The sequence below is a fragment of the Manihot esculenta genome, chromosome 7, assembly GCF_001659605.2.
Source record: "Manihot esculenta cultivar AM560-2 chromosome 7, M.esculenta_v8, whole genome shotgun sequence".
NCBI classification, from domain to species: domain Eukaryota; kingdom Viridiplantae; phylum Streptophyta; class Magnoliopsida; order Malpighiales; family Euphorbiaceae; genus Manihot; species Manihot esculenta.
In genome coordinates, this window is record NC_035167.2 from 30002583 (window position 1) to 30029213 (window position 26631).

At 31.6% G+C, this 26631-nt stretch overlaps 2 protein-coding genes across 9 annotated transcripts; both read right to left on the reverse strand.

Moving 5' to 3' along the window:
- Positions 1-4072: 4072 nt before the first annotated feature.
- LOC110619525 (protein WHAT'S THIS FACTOR 9, mitochondrial) lies at positions 4073-7053 on the reverse strand. Of its 8 annotated transcripts, none has more exons than XR_006351216.1 (4): positions 5682-7053; positions 4967-5063; positions 4754-4813; positions 4073-4661 (listed from the first exon to the last, which is right to left on the reverse strand). XR_006351216.1 is itself a non-coding variant. In XM_021763034.2 (2 exons), the coding sequence occupies exon 1, from the start codon at positions 6957-6959 to the stop codon at positions 5715-5717; it is 1245 nt and encodes a 414-aa protein (XP_021618726.1). In that variant the 5' UTR covers positions 6960-7053; the 3' UTR covers positions 4073-4661; positions 5682-5714. The 8 variants fall into 8 exon arrangements, 1 of the variants encoding a protein (XP_021618726.1); XR_006351218.1 differs by having other exon boundaries at positions 4749-4813; XR_006351215.1 differs by having other exon boundaries at positions 4754-4893.
- An 8900-nt stretch (positions 7054-15953) lies between these two features.
- Positions 15954-22526, reverse strand: LOC122724089 (ATPase GET3B-like). Its single transcript, XM_043958628.1, has 4 exons — positions 22331-22526; positions 22144-22242; positions 16656-16790; positions 15954-16563 (listed from the first exon to the last, which is right to left on the reverse strand). The coding sequence occupies exons 2-4, from the start codon at positions 22210-22212 to the stop codon at positions 16426-16428; spliced, it is 342 nt and encodes a 113-aa protein (XP_043814563.1). The 5' UTR covers positions 22213-22242; positions 22331-22526; the 3' UTR covers positions 15954-16425.
- Positions 22527-26631: the final 4105 nt, after the last annotated feature.

Consider the following 26631-nt stretch of genomic DNA (forward strand, 5'->3'; position numbering starts at 1 on the left):
AAATATTAATATAAATAAATTTTTAGAGTTAAGACGGTTTTGGATAAGTTTCTACCTATGTAGAAATTTTACGATATAACCATAGTATATAAAACGATTTTATGGTAGTTTTTTTCTTATTATTATAATGGATCTTATATAGGTTTAATATAAATTAATAATTAATATTTAATTATTAGTTAAATAATTTTTTTATATTTTTTCACCTCCCAATCCAAAAATAAGACAATAAATAATAATCTATATCAAGGAGAAAAATATTTATTTTGATTTTTTAAAAGGAACATAAATTTAAATGCAGGAACCAAATTCCAAAATTATTTATAAAAGAACGCAATCTTAATATATAATCTTATTTTTCAATTTCAGAATAAAATAAATAAATAAACCGAATTTTTTTATTTTAATAAAAAATAAACCGAATTTAGACTAGGGTGAGCATCCGGTCGGTTTGGTTCAAAATCGAACAGAACCGAATAAACTAAAAATCGAAATTTTAGTATTTATAAAAACCAAACCAATTTTGGTCAGAAACCGAATCAAACCGAACCGGTCTGATTCAATTCGGTTCGGTTTGATCGATTTCAATTTTTAATATATTTTTTATTTTTTACACTTTACTTTTAATATTTTAAATTTTAATTAAAATATTTTAATTTTAGTATAATTTAATTTCTCTATATTATTGAAAATAACATATTATTATTATCATTAATCGGTTCGATTCGATTTTTTAGATTTTTTTCTAATTAAAACCGAATCGAACCAAAATAACTGAAAATTTTAAAATTAAAAATCGAACTGAACCGAATTAAATAAAAAATCAAATCGAATTTTGAAATTAATTCGATTAAATCGATTTTTTCGATTTAAACCGAATATCGATAACCCTAATTTTGACTCATATCAAACATAATATTTTGATTTAAATAAACCATCATATGCGTGATTGACAGAAATCCAATATTTTTATTATATGCTAAAATACATGAAAAGTATGAATGGAAACAAAATAATCTATAATTAAGCTAATTTTGAATATTGGATATTTAATGATTGTGATTTTTTTATATTCTGTTTTTGAATAATATTGATTTTTTAATAAATTATAATATCAATAGACGAATTAACAAAATAATAAATCATATCATATAGAAATTTATATATATATATACTAAATTAATTTAAACATTCCTAAACAGTTACAAATCATAAGATTTTATTTACTAGAAACATGCTTGATTATTTTCCCGAATAGTATAATTTTTAAAAAATAAAATTTATAAAAAGAGGTAATTCCTAATTAGATAAATATATATACATATAAATATATTAGAGTTTTCAAAATTTTCTTCATCAACAGAGTGTTAGAAGTCTCAATGACAATTCTTCGATTGAAGGGCAATTTTTGCGTCTGCAAAGGACATGAGAAACGAATAACCAAAGTCTTGTCCAAAAATAAAGGTAATTATTATATTTATAATTAATCATATTATTTTTTAAAATTTTAAATATTATAATCATATGATTGTTAGTACTAATTAATAGTGATTGATGATTCAGGACTTTGGATCAAGAATCTAGATTTAGAGAATGGATTGATTCATATAGAGGGAGATATAGAGATTGAAAAATTAGTGAACGAGTTGCAAAAGAAATTTAAAAGTATGCAAGTTGAAATAGTTGGAGATATAGATTCAGATGAAGAGACCGATTCAGATAAATGTGAATTGGTGACTCAACCTATCTTGACTTTAGAAAATGGTGTTGGTCAGAGTGTACCAAGACTTGAATGGCCTGATGTAGTTGGTCAGAGCGGATTGGGACTAAGACCACATGGAGGACTTACTCAGTCAGGATATGATGGATACGGTGGATTTGGAACTACTTCAACATATAGCTATGGTGGTCAGAATTATCAAATTTCAAATTATCCCTACTTCAACATTAGGGATGAAAATCCTAATGCTTGCTCTACAATGTGAGATTTTTCTACTATGCTAATAGCTTTCTTAAATATTATATATGTAATATGTGGAATAAGACATAAGGCAATAGGTTTTATTGCTCTGCAATTTATAGTTTTTTTAATAAATATATTAATGATTTTGTTTTTATTTTATTTTATTAAAATATATTTATTATACTATTTGAAACAAACCTGTTTAATAATTTAGAGAAATTCAAATTTTATATCATAATATCTACAATATTTCTTTCTTGAATTAACAAAAAAAAAAAATTAAAGCGTTATTTCAAATGTATGTATCACAAGACTAAACGTCTGAATCCTTTATATTTTTTTTAATAATATTAATTTTCAATAAAAAAATACTTTCTAGATATATATACATAATAAATATATTAGGATTTTTAAAATCTTTTCTTTTTAAATAGTGTTACAACTCTCACCATAACTCTTTAATTAGAAGGTAAATTTTGCGTCTTAAAGAATGTGAAATTAAAATTTTGTTAAAAACATAAAAGGTAATTATTATATTTATAATTAATCATATTATTTTTTTAAATTTAATTATTATCTTTTAATCATATGATTATTAGCCCTAATTAATGGTGATTAATGTTTTAAGAATTTTATTCAAGAATTTAGATTTAGAAAATGGATTGATTCATATAGATAGAGACATAAATATTGAAAAATTAGTAAAGCAGTTACAAAAAAATTAAAGATGTGTAAATTCAAGTGGTTGAAGCTACAGTTCGGATGAAGTGAGTCTGTACTCAACCCAGCTTTACCTAAAAAAAACAGTGGTTATAATGCGCAAAAACTCCAAAGGCCTGATGTGGGTGGTCAGGATAGACTTGGACTAGGACTAGGAGTAAGACTACATGGACCTAACCGGCTGGTTTACGATGGATAGGTGGGTTTGAAGCTGCTACAAGATAGCTATACTAGACGGAATTATCAAATTTCAAATTATTATAATCAGTCTAATGGTTTAACTAAAATATTTAATGATGAAAATTCTAATGCCTGCTCTATAATGCAAATTTATTCTTCAATATTACATACAAAAGTAGGAATAAGACTTCTAGTGATAAGTCTTATTGCTCGCAATTTACAGTTGGTTTTTAATAAAAGTATTGATTATTTTGTTTTATTAAGCTATATTTACATGTTATCTAAATATATTTTTTAATAATTTAGTTAAATTTAAATTGTATATAATAATATATATAACATTTTTTACTTGAATTAATAAAAAAATTATAATAATCTATTAAATATAATTAATTTATCAATTAAAAAAATATGATTAATTATTAATTTTCAATAAAAAAATTATTTTTACTCTTTACCATCAATTTCCTAAAAAAAAAAAAAAAGGTTAATTTCACTACACTGTTAATTTCTCCTTTGCTTTCTTCAATGGCATATGCGCACTCTTACAGGTAATGCTTATTTTTACATTGGCACGCAAGGTGCTTATTTTTACATTGGCACGCAAGGCAGAGTAGCTGTAGTCATAGTAGCTTCACGTAATTGTTATATAGAAACTAGAAGGTTACCCTGACTCTCAAATACTTGAATTTTTATATTTGATCGATAGAAAAAAATAAGATTATCCTTTTCAATAATAAATTTTTATACGTTAATGACAATAATTAAGTTAGTTATTTTTCACAATCATAAATCATTTGTAACTGTTGAGTAGACATAAGAGTGTAAATGAACCAAATTGTTCATAGACTATTCGAGATTGAATTTGATAAAAACTTATTGGATTCGACCCATTTAGAATTCGAACTCACTTTTTAAACTCGTTTAATAAATAAACCGAACTTGAGTTTAAAAATATTCGCCTCATTTAGACTCGCAAGCTCGGCTCGTTTTCAAATTTATGAAAAAGCTCGCGAACTGACTCGTGAACAAACTCGTGAATATGTTCATTCGCCTATTTTATATTAAGTTTAAACTTATCAAAATTCAGTCCGGCTCGATTACACTCCTATCGTTTTGCAATGCTATCAATGCAAGGAGAAAAAAGGAGAAGACAAAAAAGGCAGCAAAGCAGAGGATGCTGACTGAACTTTGAGGGCAAAACATGAATTCTCTCAGCCAAAATCAATTCAATTGAACTGTTCATTTAACTGTGCAATGGCTAACCGCTCCTTATATGATACTATATTAATTTGTAGTACAAACTTTAAAAAATGGAACTATTACATGAGAAATCTAACTGACTTGAAAAGAACAAATACAAACTTCATGTATATGCAAACAAGAACCATGTTAATATGGAAAAACTTAACATGCAACCGTTACCTTCCCTATATGGCTTCTTGATTATTAGGGGCTTCATCTTCTGTATCCTGTAATTGCCACTCAACGAAATGGTTTCTTCTTATGTAAATTTTGTTAAAAGCTGTAATGGAACTATCTTGTTTGCCAATGAATGACTATTCCTATTTTGTTTGGTAACTTAGCTGCTCCTCCAAGTGTATGCAAGCCTACCACAAAGATGGAGGCTCTCTGCATTTCTGATATTGCTCTTCAGAGCTCATTTCCATATGATGTCTCCCAAAAATTTAAGTGCTGGCACTCCTCTGATCTCTACATTGACTAGGGGTGCCTGTATCGATGTCAAGCTGGTGAGTTCAGAATCATTTTGTACCATTTAAAGGGCGCGCACCTGATCCTGAAACGGTTTTAACAGAAACTGTTGATGTTAAAATTTCAATACCTTCCTCTGATACTGCTAATACTAGTTTGAATATAAAATTACCATACCCTTCTCTTCATTGCAAATGTGGATATTGCAGTTGTAAAAGTGCATCTAGCCTGGATATCCTACCCCATTTTTGCAAGCAAAGCAGTTTGCACGAGTACTTTCATTAATGAAATAAGAAAAAAAAAGGTTTCCTGCCAACCTTACAACAGCAAGAATATTCATCCGTCACTCATCATATAAATAATACTTAAGTAACTGTAAAAATTTATTACCCTGGGAATCATAACTATGACAAACTCTGGAGCCTGTCTCATGAAAAAGCTCATGCACTTTTATCATCCTCTCCCTCCTTAGTTCCAATTTGTCGGACTGCAAAAAATATATATCATAAAAGTAGAACGAGTACAAAAACTACAAGTACTGGGAGCAGGTGTGCTTCCAGAGAGTTCCGTACAGGTCTATACTAACCTTAACTAGTTGATTTCATGCAAAAGCAAATATTATTTCGTAAAATTATTTATATGTGTAGGGCGAGTGGTTTAATAATGATGGTTTGGCAGTGTTCTAGATCAATCTTTAACCAGCACTTTTGTCTGCCTTTGCAGCTAACAAATAAGGAAAAAAAGGACAGATAGACAGTGTTGGTTCACTTTGTTATTTTGCATTTCGTCGTTTATCAAATCATTTTGCCTTACAAAATTTTCTCGGTGAAGTTTCTGTCTAAGAAAAGCACCTAATAGTGTCTAGAATAAAATTTGACTTGGGCAATTGAATATAAATGAATAATCCTCCAATTGTATGAAGCTGGAGGTCCAATATTCTTTACATTGATACACAGGATTAGATTTTTTCTTCCTTTTTTTTTTCCGTTCAGGACATGGTAACATGCATGCATTGCATTTTTTTTAGTAATATAATGTTGATCACAAAGATGGAGGGAACTCTATAAAATAAAGGCAATGAACATCACGTAAAAGCAACTTTAACCTCTAATTAGTCTCTACCAGTCTGCCTGAAACCCTACTGTTTCTCCTCTTCTCTTCTTTTTTCATTGACAGAATCCATTTCAAAATCCAACTTCTTATATTCAAGAAATGGATTGTTTGCTCTTCTCCTCTTCAAAATCACCTCTGATTCCTTCATCAACTTAATGTACTTCTTCCTGATCATCGCCATTGGATGCCTCTCCATAGCCAGTTCATCATCACCATATGCCTCCTTAAGAATTGTTGTGCAAGTCTTGTTCCTGAAAGACAAGTAAAACATGTGGGGATGCCTTTCAAATGCCTTATGCACCTTCTGGGGCAACTCAAAATACTTCTTAAGGCACAAAAGCTTCTTCCTTTCTACTGAATGCTCAACAAACAAAGAAAGCAATTCGTGAAGCAAACCCACAACTCTTTTCTCTCCAATATCACTGTTAGGATCTAAATGTGAATTATCTTCATAGGGTGATACATAAGGAAGTTTTTGGAACTCTTTCAACCAATCCTGAATCTTTCTCCTCAACCTCAAACCCTTTGATGGGAAAAGGGGAAATTCAATTGCCTCCATTGGCTCTCCATAATATAACCCTTTCCTCATTGCATTTTTCTGCAATACTGACAAAATCTTTTTGGTACTTTCAACACCCAATCCCTTTGATCCAACCTCCAACTCCACAACTCTAAAAGAACTGTCAAAATTCTTATCTTGATGCTGCAAAAAATCTTCCGGTAAACCCAAATACCATAACATGCCTTTAATAATCTTGAAAGGCAATACCTTCTCCTTACTCATTAATATAAACTTCTTCAATCTCTCTTTCAAATCCTCTTTATACTCCTCAAGCACCTTGTTCTCTTCTCTATTAATTGCAGCAGCTTCTTCCGTCAATCTAAACCAAGGCAAATTATATTTTGGACCAACAAACTCCTCAAAGATTGAGGGATATTGTCTCAAAAACCTAGCAACCTTGATCTTCACATCAAATTGCAGTCCTCTTTTTGATACATCAGAGATTGGGATACAACCATTTGGGTTTTGGGCTATGAAATCTTTCAAAGAAAGGATGGGTTTGAGCTCCTTGGACTTGTGTATGTGCTCTATCGACTCAAAGTATGAATCCTTCTTCCATTTCATGTACACATCCACATAATTGCAGGTTTGTGTGTACTGTTGAGGTAGCTTTTGGTAGAGGTGATTAGTACGGGAAAGGATTGGATTTTGAAAAGTGACAAAGAACAATTGTTTCAAGACACTAGACTTGGGTTTTGGAAGGAACATGGAAATTGAAACCACTGGCTACTATGTGGCGGACCCTTTGTACCAATAAGCTGTAAGTGGAGACAAGTAGTGGATGTCGATGCTGGGTCATTTGCTTTTGAAAATTTGAAAAACATAATCAAGTTAAGTGGTTTGTTTAATTTAATTCAATGAATTGTAGTTCTATAACAATTAAATTCAATCAAAATATTTTTAAGGAAAAATACAGAAAAAAAATATTATCTGATTTAGCAATTTGATATTTTAGGATATGTAGTTCAAAAAATATCAAAATGGTACCATGTAATTGTCACCATCAGCAGTTAAGAAGTATTATTTAAATCTTCCTCCAAGAACTCTGAGGTTCAAGCCCTCTAACCCGAGATTTCTCCTCCTTTCTATTTTCAAGGAAAGGTCTTACCTTCCTATGACTTATGCTAATTAGCTATACCCTCCATTCTCAAAGCCCTTGCTCATCCTCCTCCTATTCCACCTGCAATACTCCTTAACCTTTCACCCTCACCTTTTGTTGCCGTTTACATGACCATGCTCATCTTTTGCTTCCCGTTTCTCCCTTCACCTATTTCCTTCTCTTTTGCCATCACGCATCAACAGTATGACTAGACAAGAACATGACTAACCTGATTGCCAGGGTAGATTACGAGCGAAATAAAGAATACTCAAACCCAAATCTTGTTATATAATACCTGAAATCATCCCAAGTCTAATTAGAATTTATCTTTTTATACTTGTACCAGTTCCAAACACCCTAACAATCACCTGCATAAGACCCATGCACGCTCGAACCAGATTATTTAATGTTTTTTTCTCAAAAGGTAGTGTATATTGGTTATTTGAATTTAGATAACCGAACACGAAATCAAAAAAATTAAAGAACATTACAAAGGAAAATTATAGATTTTAAAACAATTAAATAACGATACAATTCCATCTCATACAAACAGGAATCATTTGTTAATTCTTTCTAAAGTCAGCAAATATGTTCCATAAATACTTTCTACTTATCCCATCCTACTCATCCTTCTGTTATTTAATTTGACACAAATAAACATGAAGATTTTTGGGAAAATTTTGAGTATTCTTGTATTTCACTCTTGATTTGTACAATATGTCTACATGGCTATTTATACACAAAGAATCATATCTAAACAGGAAGCAAATAATCAAATAATAATTACAGAGATAATTAAGGATCCTAATCAAATCAAATCAAATCTCTAGAATCAATTAGGATTAGCAAATAAGTCAACACTCCCCCTCAAGTTGGTGCAAAGATGTCACACATGTCCAACTTGCAAATCAGATTATGATAGATCTTGTTGTTAAGCCCTTTAGTAAACACATCCGCAAGTTGCTCAGTAGAAGTCACATGAACTAGGCTCAAGACACCGTCTGTTAATTTTTCTTTAATGAAGTGCCGATCAATTTCAATGTGCGTCGTTCGGTCATGTTGGACTGGGTTTTGTGCTATACTTATAGCAGCTTTATTGTCACAATACAAGGTTATCTTGTCTCTCTCGGACAATCTCAACTCTTCCAATAACTTCTGCAACCATAAGAGTTCACACACTCCTTGGGCCATTGCTCTGTATTCTGCTTCCGCACTTGATCGAGCAACAACACTTTGTTTTTTACTCCTCCAAGTGACAAGGTTTCCCCCCACAACTGTGCAGTAGCCAGATGTGGATCTCCTGTCATCGAGAGATCCTGCCCAATCAGCATCTGTAAAAGTTTCAATTCGGAGATGACCATGTTTGGAATAAAGAAGCCCTTTCCCTGGCGCAGACTTTAGGTATCTCAAGATGCGAAGTACAGCTTGCATATGAGTCTCGCGAGGGTCATGCATGAATTGGCTGACTAAGCTAACAGCATAGGCTATATCCGGTCGAGTGTGTGAGAGATAAATCAACCTTCCTACCAATCTCTGATATCTTCCAATATCCACGGACTCACCAGTTCCTGCTTTCAGCTTGTGATTACTTTCGATGGGAGATTCTGCTGGTTTACACCCCATCATACCAGTTTCTCCCAAAAGATCCAGAATGTACTTTCTTTGAGAGATGAAAATTCCTTTTTCTGATCTAGCCACCTCGATACCTAGAAAATATTGCAGTTTTCCCAGATCTTTGATTTCAAATTCCTGAGCTAACAACCTCTTTAGTTGAGCCATTTCCTCTTTGTCATCACCTGTCACCACTATATCATCAACATACACAATAAGAAGGGTGGTCTTACCCTTATGATGTTTGATAAACAGAGTGTGATCAGCATTGCTTTGTTGGTAACCGAAGGACATCATGGCTCTGCTAAACCTGTCAAACCAAGCTCTGGGAGATTGTTTTAGCCCATACAAAGCCTTTTTTAACTTGCACACCTTTCCTTGTGTCTTCTCATCAGCGAACCCAGGAGGAATTTCCATGAATACTTCTTCCTCTAAATCTCCATGGAGGAAAGCATTCTTCACATCAAACTGTTGCAAGTCCCAGTCCAAGTTGGCCGCGCAAGATAACAGAACTCTGATTGAATTCATTTTTGCAACTGGGGCAAATGTCTCTTGATAATCCACTCCATAGGTTTGGGTGAAACCTTTAGCAACCAATCTGGCCTTAAATCGTTCAATTGTACCATCAGCTTTGTGTTTCACTGTGAACACCCACTTACAGCCAACGAGTTTCTTTCCAGGTGGAAGAGTGACGAGCTCCCAGGTCTCATTTTTAGCCAATGCTTTCATCTCTTCAATCATTGCTTCCTTCCATTTAGGTTCTGCAAGAGCTTTCTTCCAATCCTGTGGAATAGACACAGAGGAAATAGACAAGGCAAAGGCTCTATAGGAAGGAGACAAGGATTCATAAGAAACAAAGTTAGAAATAGGATGTTTAGTACAAGATCTGACCCCTTTTCTTTGTGCAATCGCTTTATCTAAATCATTGAAGCATTCAAGAGTTGTGGATAACTCACCAGAAGAAGATTCTTGACTCTGAGTAGACTGCATAATGGCTTCTTCTGCCTTGTCTCTCCTTGAATACCTTCTCAAATCTGGCTTGTCCAAACGACCAATTCTTCCTCCCTGATTGGACATCTCCCCCTGTCGATTAGAACTCAAACTCTCTAGTTGAACCATATTATCCGGAATCACACAATTTTGGATCATCACCTCTTCTTGCTCATTATTCTCCCCCTGAAGAGGTGAGTGGGTGGTATTGAAGTAGGGTTCAGTTTCTCGAAAGGTAACATCCATACTGACTAAGTATTTTCTAGAGGGAGGGTGATAACACCTATATCCCTTCTGTGTCGGAGAATACCCAACAAACACACATTTAAGGGCCTTGGGGTCCAATTTCCCTGCCGTTCTAGTATGGACAAAACAAACACACCCAAATACTTTTGGTGGAACAACGTATGAATTCTTCCCTTGTAGAACTGCCAAAGGACTCATAAAGTCAAGGGTCTTGAGAGGCATTCTATTTATAAGGTAAGCAGATACAAGAACTGCATCTCCCCAATATGCTTTGGGTAGATTCATGGTGAACATAAGAGATCGAGCTACCTCCAATAGATGTCTATTTTTTCTCTCAGCAACGCCATTTTGAGCACTAGTATAAGGACAACTAGTCTGGTGTACTATCCCATTACTCTCCAAATAGGCAGAAAAGCTACTATCCATATATTCTCTTCCATTGTCAGTTCTCAAAATTTTCACCTTAGTATCAAATTGAGTACAAATCATCTTATGAAAAGATTGAAAACAAGAAAAAACATCACTTTTAGCTTTAATCAGATAGACCCAAGTCATTCGAGTGCAACAATCAATAAAAGTGACAAACCATCGATTACCAGATAAGGAGACAGTTTGAGTAGGCCCCCAAACATCAGAATGAATAGTTGCAAAAGGAATTTGACTTTTATTATGACTCAAAGGATAGGATGTTCTAGTGTGTTTAGCATACTCACAAGCATCACAAAATAAAGAGCCAAAATGGGTTTTAGCAAACAAATCAGGATAAAGTTTTTCTAAGACAAAAAATGATGGATGTCCTAATCGCCGGTGCCATTGTATTATTTCCCGATTGACATCCTTATTTTCTCCAAAACAAGCTTGAGATATCGAAGAACCCGGATCACTCTCCAACATGTATAAGCCATCATGCAGCCTACCATTGCCAATCCTCTTCCCTGTGCGAAGATCCTGAATAACACAATGATCAGGAAAGAATTCAAGTTTACAGTTAAGGGCATTGGTGATAGCACTGACAGATAAAAGGTTGACAGGAAAGTGGGGAACATGAAGGACAGATGATAATTTAATGTTGGATGTGCAAATAACAGAACCTGTTCCGAATATTGGAGTAAAAGAGCCATCAGCAATTCTGACACTATCTTTGGTTAGAGAAGGAGAATAATTGAGAAAGCCTTTAGAAGAGCCTGTCATATGTCTATTCGCACCAGAATCGATAATCCATGGAACATTATTAAAAGAGGAAGCATTACCTGACTTTACAAAGTTAGATGTGGCACCAGAGGATGAAGAGGTGTCAATATGAGACAAGAGACGCTTGAGACTCTGAAGTTCATTAGCGGAAAGAAACTCAGTCGTTGTTGTCTCCTTAAAAGGCTCCTCCACAGTTTCTGCTAAAGTAGCTTGATTTCTAGAGGTACCTCGTTTTCCTCCACGACCTCTAGTGGGACGACCATGTAACTTCCAACAAGTCTCTTTGGTATGCCTCGGTTTCCCACAATAGTCACAGTGTAATTGATCTTTCTCAGAAGTAGGAGGCTGTGGTGTGCTCAAACTAGTAGTCAACCCAGCCTTTTCAACTGGTGCAGTATAGAGCATAGCATGTCGACGACTTTCCTCTTGTTGAACATGAGCGTGGGCCTCTTGTAGAGAAGGAAAAGGATTTCTTCCCAACACTTGGACTCGAATTAGATCATATTCATTATTCAACCCTGCAAGAAAATCATAGACCCGCTCCTTTTCAATCATTCTCTGAAATTTGACTGTATCTCCAGTGCAGTCTGCCTGAAAGTCTTGATAGTAATCAAGTTCCTGCCATAAGCCACATAACTCAGAATAAAATTGGGAGATAGTCATTTCTCCTTGCTTAGTACCATGAATCTTATTCCGAATATCATAAATTTGGGCATCATTCCCAATCTTGGAATAAGTTAAGGACAAAGCTTTCCATATTTTTGCAGCAGTATCAATTAACAAATAGGACTTAGAGATATTAGGTTGCATCGAGTTCAGTAACCATGTCATAACAAGACAATTATTTGAGTCCCATTGAGGAAAATCTGGATCACGCTCATCAGGTTGCTTTTTATTACCAGTGACATAACCCTGCAGCCCTCTAGCCTTGATAAACAACAAACAAGACCTTGACCAAGCAAGATAGTTGGTTCCATCAAGTTTTATGGGACTAATTTGCAAGGAAGGATTATCAGAGTTAGGAATCGAGACCCTTTTACCTTCTGCCATAGTAAAGATTTATGAACCCTGAAAGAATATGAGGTACCCAAGGTTGTACACACAAGAGAGCCCAATTGATTCACCAAAAAGACCGGGTAACAGCACGGGAAGGCCGGAAGATGGTCGGAATCGTCGCCGGAGTGATCGGAGCGGCGAAGCAGTGACAGACGGTGGGTCACGCGCCAAGAAGCGCCGGGTCACACGCCGGGAAGAGGTGGCGCGTGAGCCTCACGCTCAAGCTTTTCCGGCGTCGGAGCAGGTCGGTCGGCTGGCGGCAGTCCGGCGGTTCTTCTAGTGCCGGCGGTGAGAGAGTGAAGGGCTCCTAAATGGGTTAGTACCAAAAAAGTAAATCTAGGGTTTTGAAACCCTAAAGAGGAAAAATTGAATTTGAACCCAAAAAATCAGTAACCAGGCTCTGATACCATGAAGATTTTTGGGAAAATTTTGAGTATTCTTGTATTTCACTCTTGATTTGTACAATATGTCTACATGGCTATTTATACACAAAGAATCATATCTAAACAGGAAGCAAATAATCAAATAATAATTACAGAGATAATTAAGGATCCTAATCAAATCAAATCAAATCTCTAGAATCAATTAGGATTAGCAAATAAGTCAACAAAACATATTAAAGAGTCTGTCAAGTATATAACAGTTTATAAAAAAATTACTAACAAAGAAAACAGGAGTATTATAGCCTAGCTCACTTTCACCCAAAATTCAAATGGGAACATATCCACAAAGAAAAATGTTTAATCATTTTCTGGTCTTTCCCCTCAATTCCTTTTCAATACATTATGCAGCTACTTTCCCATTATTTTTACTGTAATTTCACTGCCAAAAGGATAAACTCCACCTACATCATCATATACTAATCAGTCTCCCACTTCTATTTTTAACAGTCTCAAGAAACCAAACAGATCATACCTACATTACCCCCTCTCTTGCATACTTATTCACACCAAATGGAGGATCAAAATCGCAAACTTATCTACACCTAGCCGCTTATTTCAAGAAAAAAAAAATCATGCCCGCAACCACAACCATCATAATGGAGGATCAAAATAAAACCCATCACCATTTTTGGGCAATTGCTTTTGCTAGTTGGTAGGTTAATTAACGACAAATCTAAGTAGAAAATATTAAATCATCAAAGGCAAATCTAATAGCAAAGGATAAGAAGAAGAAATAAACTCTTACTACAATAGCAAGGTCGATCGAGAGTTTTGGTCCACTGGTCCTTAGCAGAGACAACAGCGGAAACGACAATCAAGGAAAGCGCAGTAGCAGGCAAGGAGCAGAACCAGCAAGCAACAACGAACCAGCGATGGATTTGCTTCTTCTCAGGTGTCACTTGGTCTCAATTTCTTCCCGAAAATGGCTTGAGAGAAAGGATTTCTGGTGATAAAGAAATTATTTCTCTCGGTCTTGAAGAAGAGTTTGCTGGTGATAAGAGTATTTCTCTGGGTCTCGAAGAAGAGCGTGCTGGAGAAGGAAAGGAAGTTAGGGTCTCTCCATATTAGGAAACGACGTAGTATTAGTAATTTTCTGCATAACTTAAAAATTTTAAAATTAATATTTAAAATAAAATTTAAAATTGCTTGTTTTATAACTTAGCAACCAAATTATCGGTCCCATTTTGTCGCTAAATCTTAAACAAATAATGTTGTTCCAATCATTCAGCTACAGGTGTCAAAATTCTTTAACCACTAAACTGTTAACTGTTGATTTGTCGCCAAATAGACACAAATTCGTTGCTCAAATTATTACAAAATATGGCGCCATACTTTCATCAGGAAAACGTGGCCATATCATCGCTACTTTAGTCACTGTTATTTTGCGCCATATATTCCTGCTAAATTTAATGATTATTAAAAATTTTATCACTCTTTAGCGACGAAATAGCTATTGGTGAATTTCTCTTTGAATAAATATAAATTAGCTAAATTTAATTATTATTTTATTATTTTTTAATGATTAGTAATTATTACGAAGAATGAGATTTTTTTAAAAAAAAAAACTCTTTTATATTTCTAATTAAAAAAAATATTTTTTATAAATTAAAATTATATAGAAACTTTTGAATTAGTATCGAGTTAAGTATATATTGTAACATTTTATAGAGCAAAAAAGAAAGTTATAAGTTATTAACGCTGTATATTAATATTTTGTTACATAAAATGATTTTATTGTGATTTTATTGTAATTTTATGATATAACCATTATACATAAAATAAAAAAGAAATTTTACAATATAATCATTATATAAAATAATTTTATTGTAATTTTTTATTTTGATAGGTTTTATATAGATTTAATATAAACCAATAATCAATATTTAATTGTTATGCGTATAAAGATTGAATAATTTTTTATTTTGTTTCACTTTTAAACCCAAATAAAGATAAATAATAATCTAAATAAAAAAAAAAAAAAAGAAATGCTTATTTTGATCCTTCTAAAATGAACATAATGTAGTAAATTTAAATGCATGAACCAAGAATCAAAATTTGAAAATTATTTATAAATAAAATCAAATTGAATATATAAATTTAATTTTCAATTTCATTTTTGATTAAAAAATAAACGGATCGAAATTTTGTCCATACCAAATATGATATTTTAATTTAATTTAAATAGCCATTATGTATGTAATTGATAAAAATTCAATGTTTTTATTATATGTTAAAATACATGAGAGATATGAATTGAAACAAAATAATTTATAATTAAGCTAACTCCGAATATATAGAAATTTACATATATACAAATATTAAATTAATTTAAATATTTCTAAACAATTTCAAATCATAATTTTTTTTTACTAGAAACATGCATGCTTATTTTCTAAATATTATAATTTTCTAAAAAATAAAATTACTAAAAAAATCACTTCCTAATAATTTCTAATTAGGTACATACATATATATACATTTAAATATATTAAGATTTTCAAAATCTTCTGTTTTTCAATAGTGTTAGAAGTTTCAATAATAACCATCCATTAGAAAGATAAATTTTAAGTCTGTAAAGAATGTGAGAAAGATAATAAATAAAAGTCTTATCTAAGAATGAATTTTGTTTTTTTAGTAATAAAAATGAATTTTATTTTTTTAGTAATAAAAGTGTTTTATGAGTAATATTTGATTATTTAATAAATTTTTTAAACTATTTAAATTTTAAAAATATAATTTAAATTTAAAAAATATAATTTTAATAAATAATAAATTAAATATTTAAATTTTAATCAATGAACAATAGATAAAAATTATTATAATTTTAATATATTATTATTAACTTTTATAAAAAGAAATTGCTTATTTAAATCCACCTCTGACTTAAATTTCTAAGTCCATCGCAACACTATTCACACCCCAATTAACAAATAAATTTCAAATCTCACCCCTTTAAAAGTTATTTTCTTCTCACAATATCCTGGCATATGAGCATAAGCTAAGTCTTGCATGTAAAGTTTATTTTTTTATTGTCATGCAAGGTAAAGTAGCTGCCGTCATAGAGATGATTTAACTTATAAACCGGTTTAACCAGTTTATAGTAGTTTCACTTGCCAAAAAAACAACTGATGCACATTCAAAAGGACTTGGTATATGCTACAAAAACAATAGAAATTTCAATTAGCATATGCTACAAGAACCATGTTAATGTGGAAAAGTTAACCGGCAAAACCAGAGTTGACTCTTTAGATCCCTGATATCATACAGCTTTTCACCATTCAAATTTGCTATCAGGGTCAACTGTTACCTTCCTTACATGGCTTCTTGCTTATTGAGGGCTTCACCTTCTGTGTCTTGTAATTGCCATTGGAACAAAATGGTTTCTTCTAATGTGAATTTTGCTAAAATCTGTAACGGAATTTGTTTGCCAATGCACGAGTATTTTTGTTTGGTAACTTTTCTGTTCCTCCTGAGTGTATGCAAGCCTACCACAAAGATTTGGGAAGCACTCTGCATTTGTGACATTGTTATTCAGAGCTCATTTCCATATGATGTCTCCTAAAAATTTAAGAGCTGGGACGCCTCTGATCTCTACATCAACTAAGGGTGCGTGTATCAATGTCAAGCTGGAGAGTTCAGGATCATTTTGTATCATTTCAAGAGCACGCATCTGATCCTGAAACGTTTTTAACAGAGAATGTTAATGTTATATCTTCATTATCTTCTTCTTATACTGCTATTGGAAGTTTGAATAATAAATTACTATACCCTTCTCTTCATTGCACAAAACTTGCAGTCGGAGGCAGATGGAGGAAGAATTTGATTAACAATAAGCCTCTTAACAGGAACATTCTCCTTTTGCAGGGAGGCGCGCAACCTAGACGACTCACTAACCGCCATTACCTGAAAAAGATAAATCGTGTAATAAGAGAATGTCACTGAATATTTGAATTTTGGACATTCAAAGGTGGATATTGCAGTTCTAAAAGTACATCTAGACTGGATATCCTTCCCCAGTTCGCAAGCAAAGCAGTTTGCATGAGTACTTTCATTAATGAAATAAGAAAAAGAAAAAGAAAAAAAAAAGGTTTCTTGCCAAGCTTACAACAACAAGAATATTGGGCTTTTTGTAAATTTAAGGGCGGGGGAATTAAAATTTACTGATTTGGGGTTGGGAAAAACTTATTGACGGATTTGGGGTTCGCCTGCCACGTGGCAGGCGAAAAGAGAGTCTGGCGCTTCTTTGAGAAGCGCCAGACCCTGGCTCCTCTTTGAGAGGCGCCAGGGCCATCAGGCCACGCTGGCGCCTCTCAAAGAGGCGCCAAGGCTGCGTGGCCTGTCGGCTCTGGCGCCTCTTTGAGAGGTGCCAAGCTTGCCATGCATCAAGATTATATGTGTAATATAATATATTTATATCTAAAATTAATTTAAAAGATAAGAACATTAATAATAATTAAATTTAATTATACAAAAATTGACATAATATTCTGAATGATGTCTAATGATGATTATGCAAATGACCGCCCGTGCCACAATGTCTTAGTCTTCTCTCATCAGGACGTCTTGTGTTGTACCGACAACCGTCAAATGATGGCTCCTGTTGAGTTTCTTGAGAATTGCCAACATCATCGTCAGCCATAGATATATTTAAATCAGGAGGTTGAGATCGATGTCTTGAACTCTCCCCAACAAGTGGATCCTGAGTTGCAAAGCCGAAATCTCCTGAATAAGGGGTTGCCGAAAATAATTCAGGAAAATCCGAGGAAAACAAGCTAAGTCGGCTTGAGGGATCATCCAGTGATTGTCGAGGGAATGCTGGAAAAACAGACTCTGATGGAGTATGTGGTTGCGCAGGGGAGAAGAAGTCGAATGACGTGCTAGCCATGCCTTCCCCTCCAGTCTGATCGTAATTGGAAGGAGTTGGAGTAAACGACTGAAAAGGCATAGAAGAAGGCCTTGGTGTCCATCCTGTATACTGACTATGAAAATCGTCTCCATAAGTTGGCATTTGTGAAGATTGACCCAATTCTGTATATGAGCCGTATGGATGGAATGCAACTGGTGATGGTATCTGCATTACAACAGGATTTGGCGTAGGCTGTGGAATTTTCGTCTCCCTTGATGGTCTGGTAGTGTGGCGACGATGTCGTGGAGGATTCCTGGAGGAGGAGGGTGCGTCATGTACGTCATCCGGAACCGGTTGGGAAGGTGGCGCAGGCTGTGGAGGTGGTATTTGGGAAATGCGATCGAACAAACGAAGTGCATGAAACATTGAATTAACTGCATTTCCAATCTTGTCTACTATTGGGTGACGAACTTGACTAGCCCATAAGCGGCAGTTCTCCAGACCATCCTCCTGCAAAATGTATTTATTAAGATATGTATCCCAAAAGTTAAGTAATGTAAATATTTATACAATTAATACAAAAATCAAAGCGCCCATTACCACAGCGCCGATTGATGCACCCTTTTGAGACACCCACCGACGTGCAATCATTCTGTACCATTCCATATACTGTGAATGGTAATGTAACGGCTGGGTCATAGTATTGCTGGCCACAATCCGTCGGTGCCTTGATTCCTAGAGCGTAATCCAATGTTGGTTCTCGGTCATCCAGTTAGTAGCTGAAGAAGTCAATTTTATTGAATGCATATCATCTATTTGACGTGGTGGTTGTGGAATGGGTTGAGAAAATCCAAATTGTCTCAGCACCCTGTCAGGTTGATGCCACTCAACAATATGAAAACAAATCAGTGGAACAACCGATCTCCATATTTGTCTACCCTGTAGACAGTAATCTGGCATAGCGTCCACCACATCATCAGAGTATGGCTCCCATATAAACTGTGTAGATAAGATAATGTCAAATATAAAAATGATATAATTTGAATTGACATGTAATTTAATAGTATCCAATGATGACCTCTTCGGCTTCCATGCGGTCCAGTTGGTACCGAAGTTGCACCAGCACATGCGTTGTAACTTCGATAATACTTCTAGCATTACTCCACCTACACAATTTATACTTTGGAATTAGTTACAAGATGCTGGATTTGATGGTGTAGTAGTACAATCTATAGCCCTCTTGTTGCTGCCGATGAAATTGATGCCTTCTTGTATCGAAATAATACGCACATTGATAAAATATTTTTTCAACCATTGCTGTAATAGGCAATGCTCGAAAGCCTTTCAACATTCCATTGACAGACTCAATGGTGTTAGTTGTCATTGATCCATATCGCTTCCCACCATCGTGGGAACGAGTCCACTTCTCCAGAGGTATCTTCACAGCCCATTCAAAGGTCTCGAGATTGAGTTCCTTAATTTTATTCATCGCGTCATAGAATTTTCTCTTTTGGTTATGATTAGCTGTCACGGTAATAATATATCATTGAAAATGAATAGGTAGCATACAATAAAATTTAAAATTTAAAATTAGACCACGCAGATAAAGATTTACCAGCCTTTCGCAAACATTCCTTCATTGTTGCATTCTTGAATTTTGTATTGTAATTGCTCAAAATGTGCCGTATGCAGTATCGATGGTGTCCACTTGGTGGTTGCCACCAATCTTGTTCCATAGCCAATTAAAGCGGCGCCAGGTTTCTCGGGACTGCATCCTGGCGCCACTTTAAGTGGCGCCATGATGGTTTTGTAGCTGTCCCGAGGCGTCCAGTGTTGTACGCCTCGGGACAGCATTTTGGCGCCACTTAAAGTGGCGCCAGGATGGTTTTGTAGCCGTCCCGAGGCGTCCAGTGTTGCACGCCTCGGGACATCATTCTGGTGCCACTTTAAGTGGCGCTAGGACTTTTCTCTTCACGCCTCGGGACTTTTCTCTTCACGCCTCGGGACTTTTCTCTTCACGTCCCAGCGCACCAGTTCGGCCCCTCTCTTCATAGCAGAGAATCTCTGACATGAAGAGACGAACTGTTCATGGCAGAGATTCTCTGCCATGAACAGTTCATGGCGCCAGTTTAAGTGGCGCCACGAACTCTTCTCTCCATGAAGAGAAGTCTCTTCATGGCAGAGATTCTCTGCCATGAAGATGAACTCTCTGCCATGAAGAGAGTTCATGGCGCTATTTTAAGTGGCGCCACGAACTCTGTCAGGACGTTGCATGGCCAACTTTTTTTTTTTTTATTTTTTTCTTTCAAATTAATTAATAAATGACAAATTTTCAAATTATAATTCTTTATTTATTTATTGGTCTTATAATTAATAAACTCTGCCAGGACGTTCATGCATGGCCAATTTTTTTTTTTTTTTTTACTTTCAAATTAATTAATAATTGACAAATTTTTAAATTATAATTCTTTATTTATTTATTGGTCTTACAGATATTGTGATTATAATACTTCAAATAAAAATTTTAAAATGAGTCAAAAAATTAATTATTATTAATTATAAAAATTAATTATTTTTTTTCTCATTAATTATATAGTTATGTACCTTATAATTTACTACAATGTAATTCTTTTATTAAAAATTTAATATTTTACATATGTGAAAAGTATAATTTTTAATGTACTTTAATTTTTCAATGCATTTATAATTAATTACAATTAAATTAAATATATTTTTTTAAATTTTAAACTTTATTATTTAAGAACAATTACTTCCATATTATATTATATACTTTTCATTATAAAGGCAGTTTTTAAGTTATTATCCAATCAAATTATAACAAAAAAAATTTTGAATAAAAATTTTAACATTAAATATATGTAACATAACAAAATATACATTTTAAAATAAAAAAGATAATATAAATTTAAAATACTAACTCATTACATATATTTTCATTTTTCTATTTATTTTTACATTTTCCAAATTTGCGACCTTCGCTTGAACGTTTAGCGGATTTAAATGTTTTTCCCCTTCTTTGTTCCAAATAGTCATACAGATTCGCTTTATAACTGGTACGTTCACCTCCTCCTGAAATTAATAAGTGAATATAAAGTTAAAAATATACATTACATTAAATATTAAATTTAACTAAATACGTACCTCTTAATCTTCTATTCTCTCTTTTACAGAATTCTTTTTGCGAAATAGGAAGACTGTGTTGCAGACGCATCCAAGGTTCATAATCCAATTTTTCATAAACACGAAAATAATAATTAACTATATCAGAATAATTTTTAATTTCGGGTTTTGACCAAATAAAATTTAAAATTTTAAAATAACATAACGGAACTGTTTCGATCAAAACATTAATCATTTCTATATTCCGAATATTATAACCAGAGCAAATTATTTCTTGTAAATAATAATTAAGCCATAAAATATGTTGAAAAAAATTATTTTCAGAATCTACTCTTAATTTATATATTTCTCTCCACATTTTTTTCACTCTATTTTTAGTTAATTTATCTCGTAAAACTTTTGAAACAACATAAATATAAGCCATAAGTTACCTAAAACAGAAAAAACAAATAATAAAAAAGTGTGCAAATTAATTATCAAAAAATAAATAAATAAAAGGAGAGGGAAAATATGAGAAAGAACAGAAGAAAATCAAGACTCGTGGTGGAGGGGTATTAAGTCAAAGGATAGGTAAATATGAAGAAGAGTAAAATGGTGAAGAAGAGTAAAATGGTGGATATGAAGTCTTGTAAAAGGGAGCAGGAAAATGGTGGTGGAGGGGGTATTTATGGGGTCGGGGTAGGGGGGTTGGCGCCTCTTTAAGAGGCGCTAGGAATGTGTCCCGAGGCTGACTCTGGCGCTTCTTTAAGAAGCGCCAGGTATGTGTCCTGAGGCGCCAGCCTGCCTCGGGACACAGACTGCGCCTCGGGACACAGACTGGAGCCTCAGGAAGCGTCAGGCGAAACTTCCCGAGGCGCCTAAGTCAGGCTGGCGCTTCTGGCGCTTGTGTAAGAAGCGCCAACCTGATCTGGCGCTTCCCGAGGCGCCACGGTCAGGCTTGCGCTTCTTAAACAAGCGCCAGCGTGACCTGGGAAACGCCGGTCAACGCTTCCCGAGGCGTCAGGCCACGCTGGCGCCCCTCAAAGAGGCGCCAAGACTTAATCTGGCGCCTCTTTGAAAGGCGCCAGGGTCTGGCGCTTCTCAAAGAAGCGCCAGACTCTCTTTTCGCCTGCCACGTGGCAGGCGAACCCCAAATCCGTCAATAAATTTTTCCCCACCCCAAATTAGTAAATTTTAATTCACCCGCCCCTAAATTTACAAAAAGCCCAAGAATATTCATCCGTCACTCAAAATATAGATAATATTTAAGCAACTGTGAAAATTTATTACCGTGGGAATTGTAACTATAACAAATTCTGTGGAGTCTGTATCACGAAAAAGCTCCCGCACTTTTATCATCCTCTCCCTCGGTCGTTCCAATTTGTCAGACTGCAAAAAAAAATATATCATAAAAATAGAATAAGTACTAAACTAGAAGTACTGGGAACAGAAGATATGCTTCCAGTGAATTCCTTACGGCATCCTGTCGAGTTACTTCTTGTCCAAAAACAGATTTGATGGCAGACGTGGCAGAGGATATTTTTTGTTTAAGCTGTGATGAAATGCAAAACAGCTGGAATCAATTCATGGTAACCAAATAAACAATTGTTTCAAATACAATCCATTGTAAAATCATGCTAGACAAGAAACCAGGACAGAAACTAAAATGGTTGTCCAGTCAAATGTAAAAATGAATTAACCACAGTAATAGAATTTTAATTACATTAATTTTATTTTAATTTTATTTTATACAATAATATATACAACTTTTTTTAGAATAACCAAAAAAAATTGTAATAACCCATTGAATATAATTAATTTATCGATTAGAAAAATCTAATTTATTATTATTTTCAATAAAAAAACAAATCATAAACAATTTATTTCACTGGATTTTTACCTTTGCAGTGATTGTATCTTCCAAGGATTAGATCATGGTAATGAAGCAGGTAAAAGAATTAAATGCAGCAGCAGGGCCAAGGAGCAAGTTTATATATTAGTTTGATAAAATTTTTCTGAGCTAGTATAATGTTTGGGTAAGTTCATATATTAGCACCCTCTAAGAGAAACTTTAGAATATAATTTTTTCTTATAATTATTAATAATGGTGAGTTTTCGTATAAATTTAATATAATTAATAAATAATATTTAATTATTATAAATATATGAATTGAATAATTTTTTAATTTCTCTCATTTTTATATCTAAAGACGTAATTTTTATTTATTAATTATTTTTATTTTTTAGATTATAAATGAACTATTATAATTTTATTTAATTTTATTTTTTAAAAAAAATATTTTAAAAATATTTTTTATTATTTAATAAAATTTAATATAATTAATATAATTAAAAAGTCGATAAAAGAAATTATAATAAAAATTATAAAATAAAGGAATAAGTTAATTTAATTATTTTAAACAAATATAATAATAAAGTAAATTTAAATACAAAAATCCAGAATCAATATAAATCAGTTCAAACTGAACCGATTTCAATTTTGATTAAAAATAACTAAATCGAATTTCCTTTTTTCTAATAAACAATAAATTGAATATATAACCTCATGTTCCGATTTCAATTAAAAATAATCATAGCGAATTTTTTTTTCTAATAAAAAATAAACTGAATCTCAAATCCCACTAAACATATTTTGATTTAAAATTTTACCCGTGTAATCAACACAAAATTCAATACATTGAAAATATGAATTGACAACATGATGATTTTTTTTAATATTTATTTTGAATAATTAATAATTCTTAATTTTGACAAAAAATTAATATTTTTTTAATAAATTGTACTAGTGTTGAGAAATTTATATATAGATATACGTATTAAATTAATTCAAAAAATTTTAAACAGTTTCAATTTAAAAAAAAAATATTTACTAAAAAACATACATACTTATTTTCAGAAAAGTATAATTTCCTAAAACACAAATTTAAAAATAAAACAGTTCCTAATAATTCCTAATTAGGTAGATATATATACATATAAATATTTACAATCATGTGATTAAAGGTTAATAATCAAATTAATTAAACAAATATGGTTGATTATAAAGTTAATTAGCTTTATCCGTGGACAAATTAGACTCTGTATTTATGTGGATCTCATCTACCTAATTAAAAATTATTTTTAAATTTATTTTTTAAAAAAATTATAACTAAATATTAATATAATTAAATTTTTGGACTTGAATGGCCTAACACTAAAACCATATAGAGGACTTAACCAGTCGGGATATGGTGGATTTGAAACTATTTCAACATATAGATATAGTGGACAGAATTATCAAATTTCAAATTATTACAATCATGTTAATGATTTAATAAAAATAATTAGGGATGAAAATTCTAAAGTTTACTCTATAATGTGAGATTCTTCTACTATACTAATAGCTTTTTTAAAAAATATTAAGGTTTATGTACGATAAAGTTTAAAGAAAATAAATAAATATTATATATGTAAAATGTGAAATAAGACATCAGCCAGGTTTTATTGCTTTGCGATTTATAATTTTTTTTAATAAATACATTAATGAATTTATTTTAATTTTATTTTATTAAGATATACTTATTATGTTATTTAAATTAAACTCTTTTAATAATTTAGCTAAATTTAAATTTTATATCATAATATACATAATATTTCTTATTTGAATTAAAAAAAATTAATAATCCATTAAATATTATTATTTTTTAATTATATAAAATCTCACATTTGAAAAAAAACTATTAGTAACACAAACATCTCACACTTAAGAACAAACATTAAAATTTTCATTATTGAATATTTATTCTAAATAACTCGCTTAATTAATAATATTGATTTTAATCATTTTACTGCAAGGTTGGGTTTGGTTGAAATCTAAATGATTCACCAAAATCTAAATGGATAATAATTTTGAGATAAGTGATAATTAAAAAAATTATAAAAATTATGAGATGAATAGAATAATTTATTAATCTATTTATTAATATTTTCTTATAATAAAAATAATTATACGTTAAATCTTCACACAAGTAAAATATTTAATAATAACTCATTTAATTTATGTTAATGAACATTCACAATTATATAATGTCTTTTTTTTTATAAAAAGAAAATAAATATTAGTTTGATAAAATTTTTCTGAGTTAATATAATGTTTGGGTAAGTTTATATATTAGCACCCCTAAGAGAAACTTTAGAATATAGATTTTTATTATAATTATTATAAATGGTGAGTCTTGTATAAATTTAATATAATAAATAAATAATATTTATTTATTATAAATGTAAAAATTGAATAACAGTTTAACTTCTCTCATTTTTATATCTAAAGAAAAAAGATAAATAACATTCTTTGTTATATAATTTTTATTTATTTATTTATTATTAATTGTTTTAAACTTATTATTCATTTTTATTTTTTAGATTATAGTAAAATATAAATTGATTATTATAATTTTATTTATTTTTAAAAAATCTCTCAAAATATTTTTTATTATTTAATAAAATTTAATATTAATATAATTAAAAAACTAATAAAAGAAATTATAATAAAAATTATAAAATAAAGAGATAATTTAATTTAATTATTTTTAAAAAATATAATAATAAAGTAAATTTAAATGCAAAAATCAAGAACCAATATAAATTATAATAAAAATTATAAAATAAAGAAACATGCTTGGTTATTTTCCAAATAGTATAATTTTTTAAAAATAAAATTAAAAAAAAAAAAAGAAACAGTTGCTAATAATTTCTAATTATGTAGATATATATACATATAAATATATTAGAATTTTCAAAATTTTCTTTTTTAACAGAGTGTTTGACGTCTACAACCCTCCAATTGAAAGGCAAGTATTGCATTTGCAAAGGACATGAAAAATAATAATCAAAGTCTTGTCGAAAAATAAAGGTAATTATTATATTTTATAATTAATTATATTATTTTTTTAAATTTTAATTATTATCATTTGATTATATAGTTGTTAGTACTAATTAATGGTAATTGATGTTTGAGAATTTTTTATCTAAGAATTTAGATTTAGAGAATGGATTCGTTAGAGATATAGATATTAAAAAATTAATAAAAAAATTATAAAAGAAATTTAAAAGTATGCAGATTGAAGTGGTTGAAGAGACAGATTCAAATAAAGAAAGATTCAGATAAATGTGAATCTCTATTTCAACCTATTTTGACCTTAGAAAATGGTGGTGGTTATAGTGCATCAGGACTTGAATGGCCTTTTGTTGGTGGTCAGAGTAGACTCGAACTAAGACCATATATAGAGGACTTAACTATGGGTATGGTGGATTTGAAACTACTTCAACATATGGTTATAGTGTGCAGAATTATCAAATTGATAATTCAAACTATTACAATCAGGCTAATGATTTAACAAAAATAATTAGGGATGAAAATCCTAGTATTTACTCTATTATGTGAGATTGTTATGCTAATAGTTTTTTTAAAAATATTAAGAGAAAGTTTAAAAATAATTTATAATTAAGTTAATTCTGAATATTGAGTCGTTTAATGATTGTGATTTTTTTATATATATTTTTTAATAACATTAATTTTTAATAAATTATAATATTAATAGACGGATTAACAAAATAATAAATTATATCATGCTTGGTTATTTCTTAAATAGTATAATTTTTTTAAAAATAAAATTGAAAAAAACAAATCATTCCTAATTAGGTAGATATATGTACATATAAATATATTATAATTTTCAAAATTTTCTTCTTCATTAGAGTGTTAATGAAAAACAAATA

Bases quoted from the DNA above. Each gene is read 5' to 3' on its own strand.
- LOC122724089 (XM_043958628.1), bottom strand. From the start codon at position 22,212: ATGATAAAAGTGCGGGAGCTTTTTCGTGATACAGACTCCACAGAATTT. The intron at 16,791-22,143 runs GTAATAAATTTT...TATCTTTTTCAG, and splicing joins TTATAGTTACAATTCCCACG to GTAATGGCGGTTAGTGAGTC. The intron at 16,564-16,655 runs GTATAGTAATTT...AAAACGTTTCAG, and splicing joins TTTGTGCAATGAAGAGAAGG to GATCAGATGCGTGCTCTTGA.
- LOC110619525 (XM_021763034.2), bottom strand. From the start codon at position 6,959: ATGTTCCTTCCAAAACCCAAGTCTAGTGTCTTGAAACAATTGTTCTTT.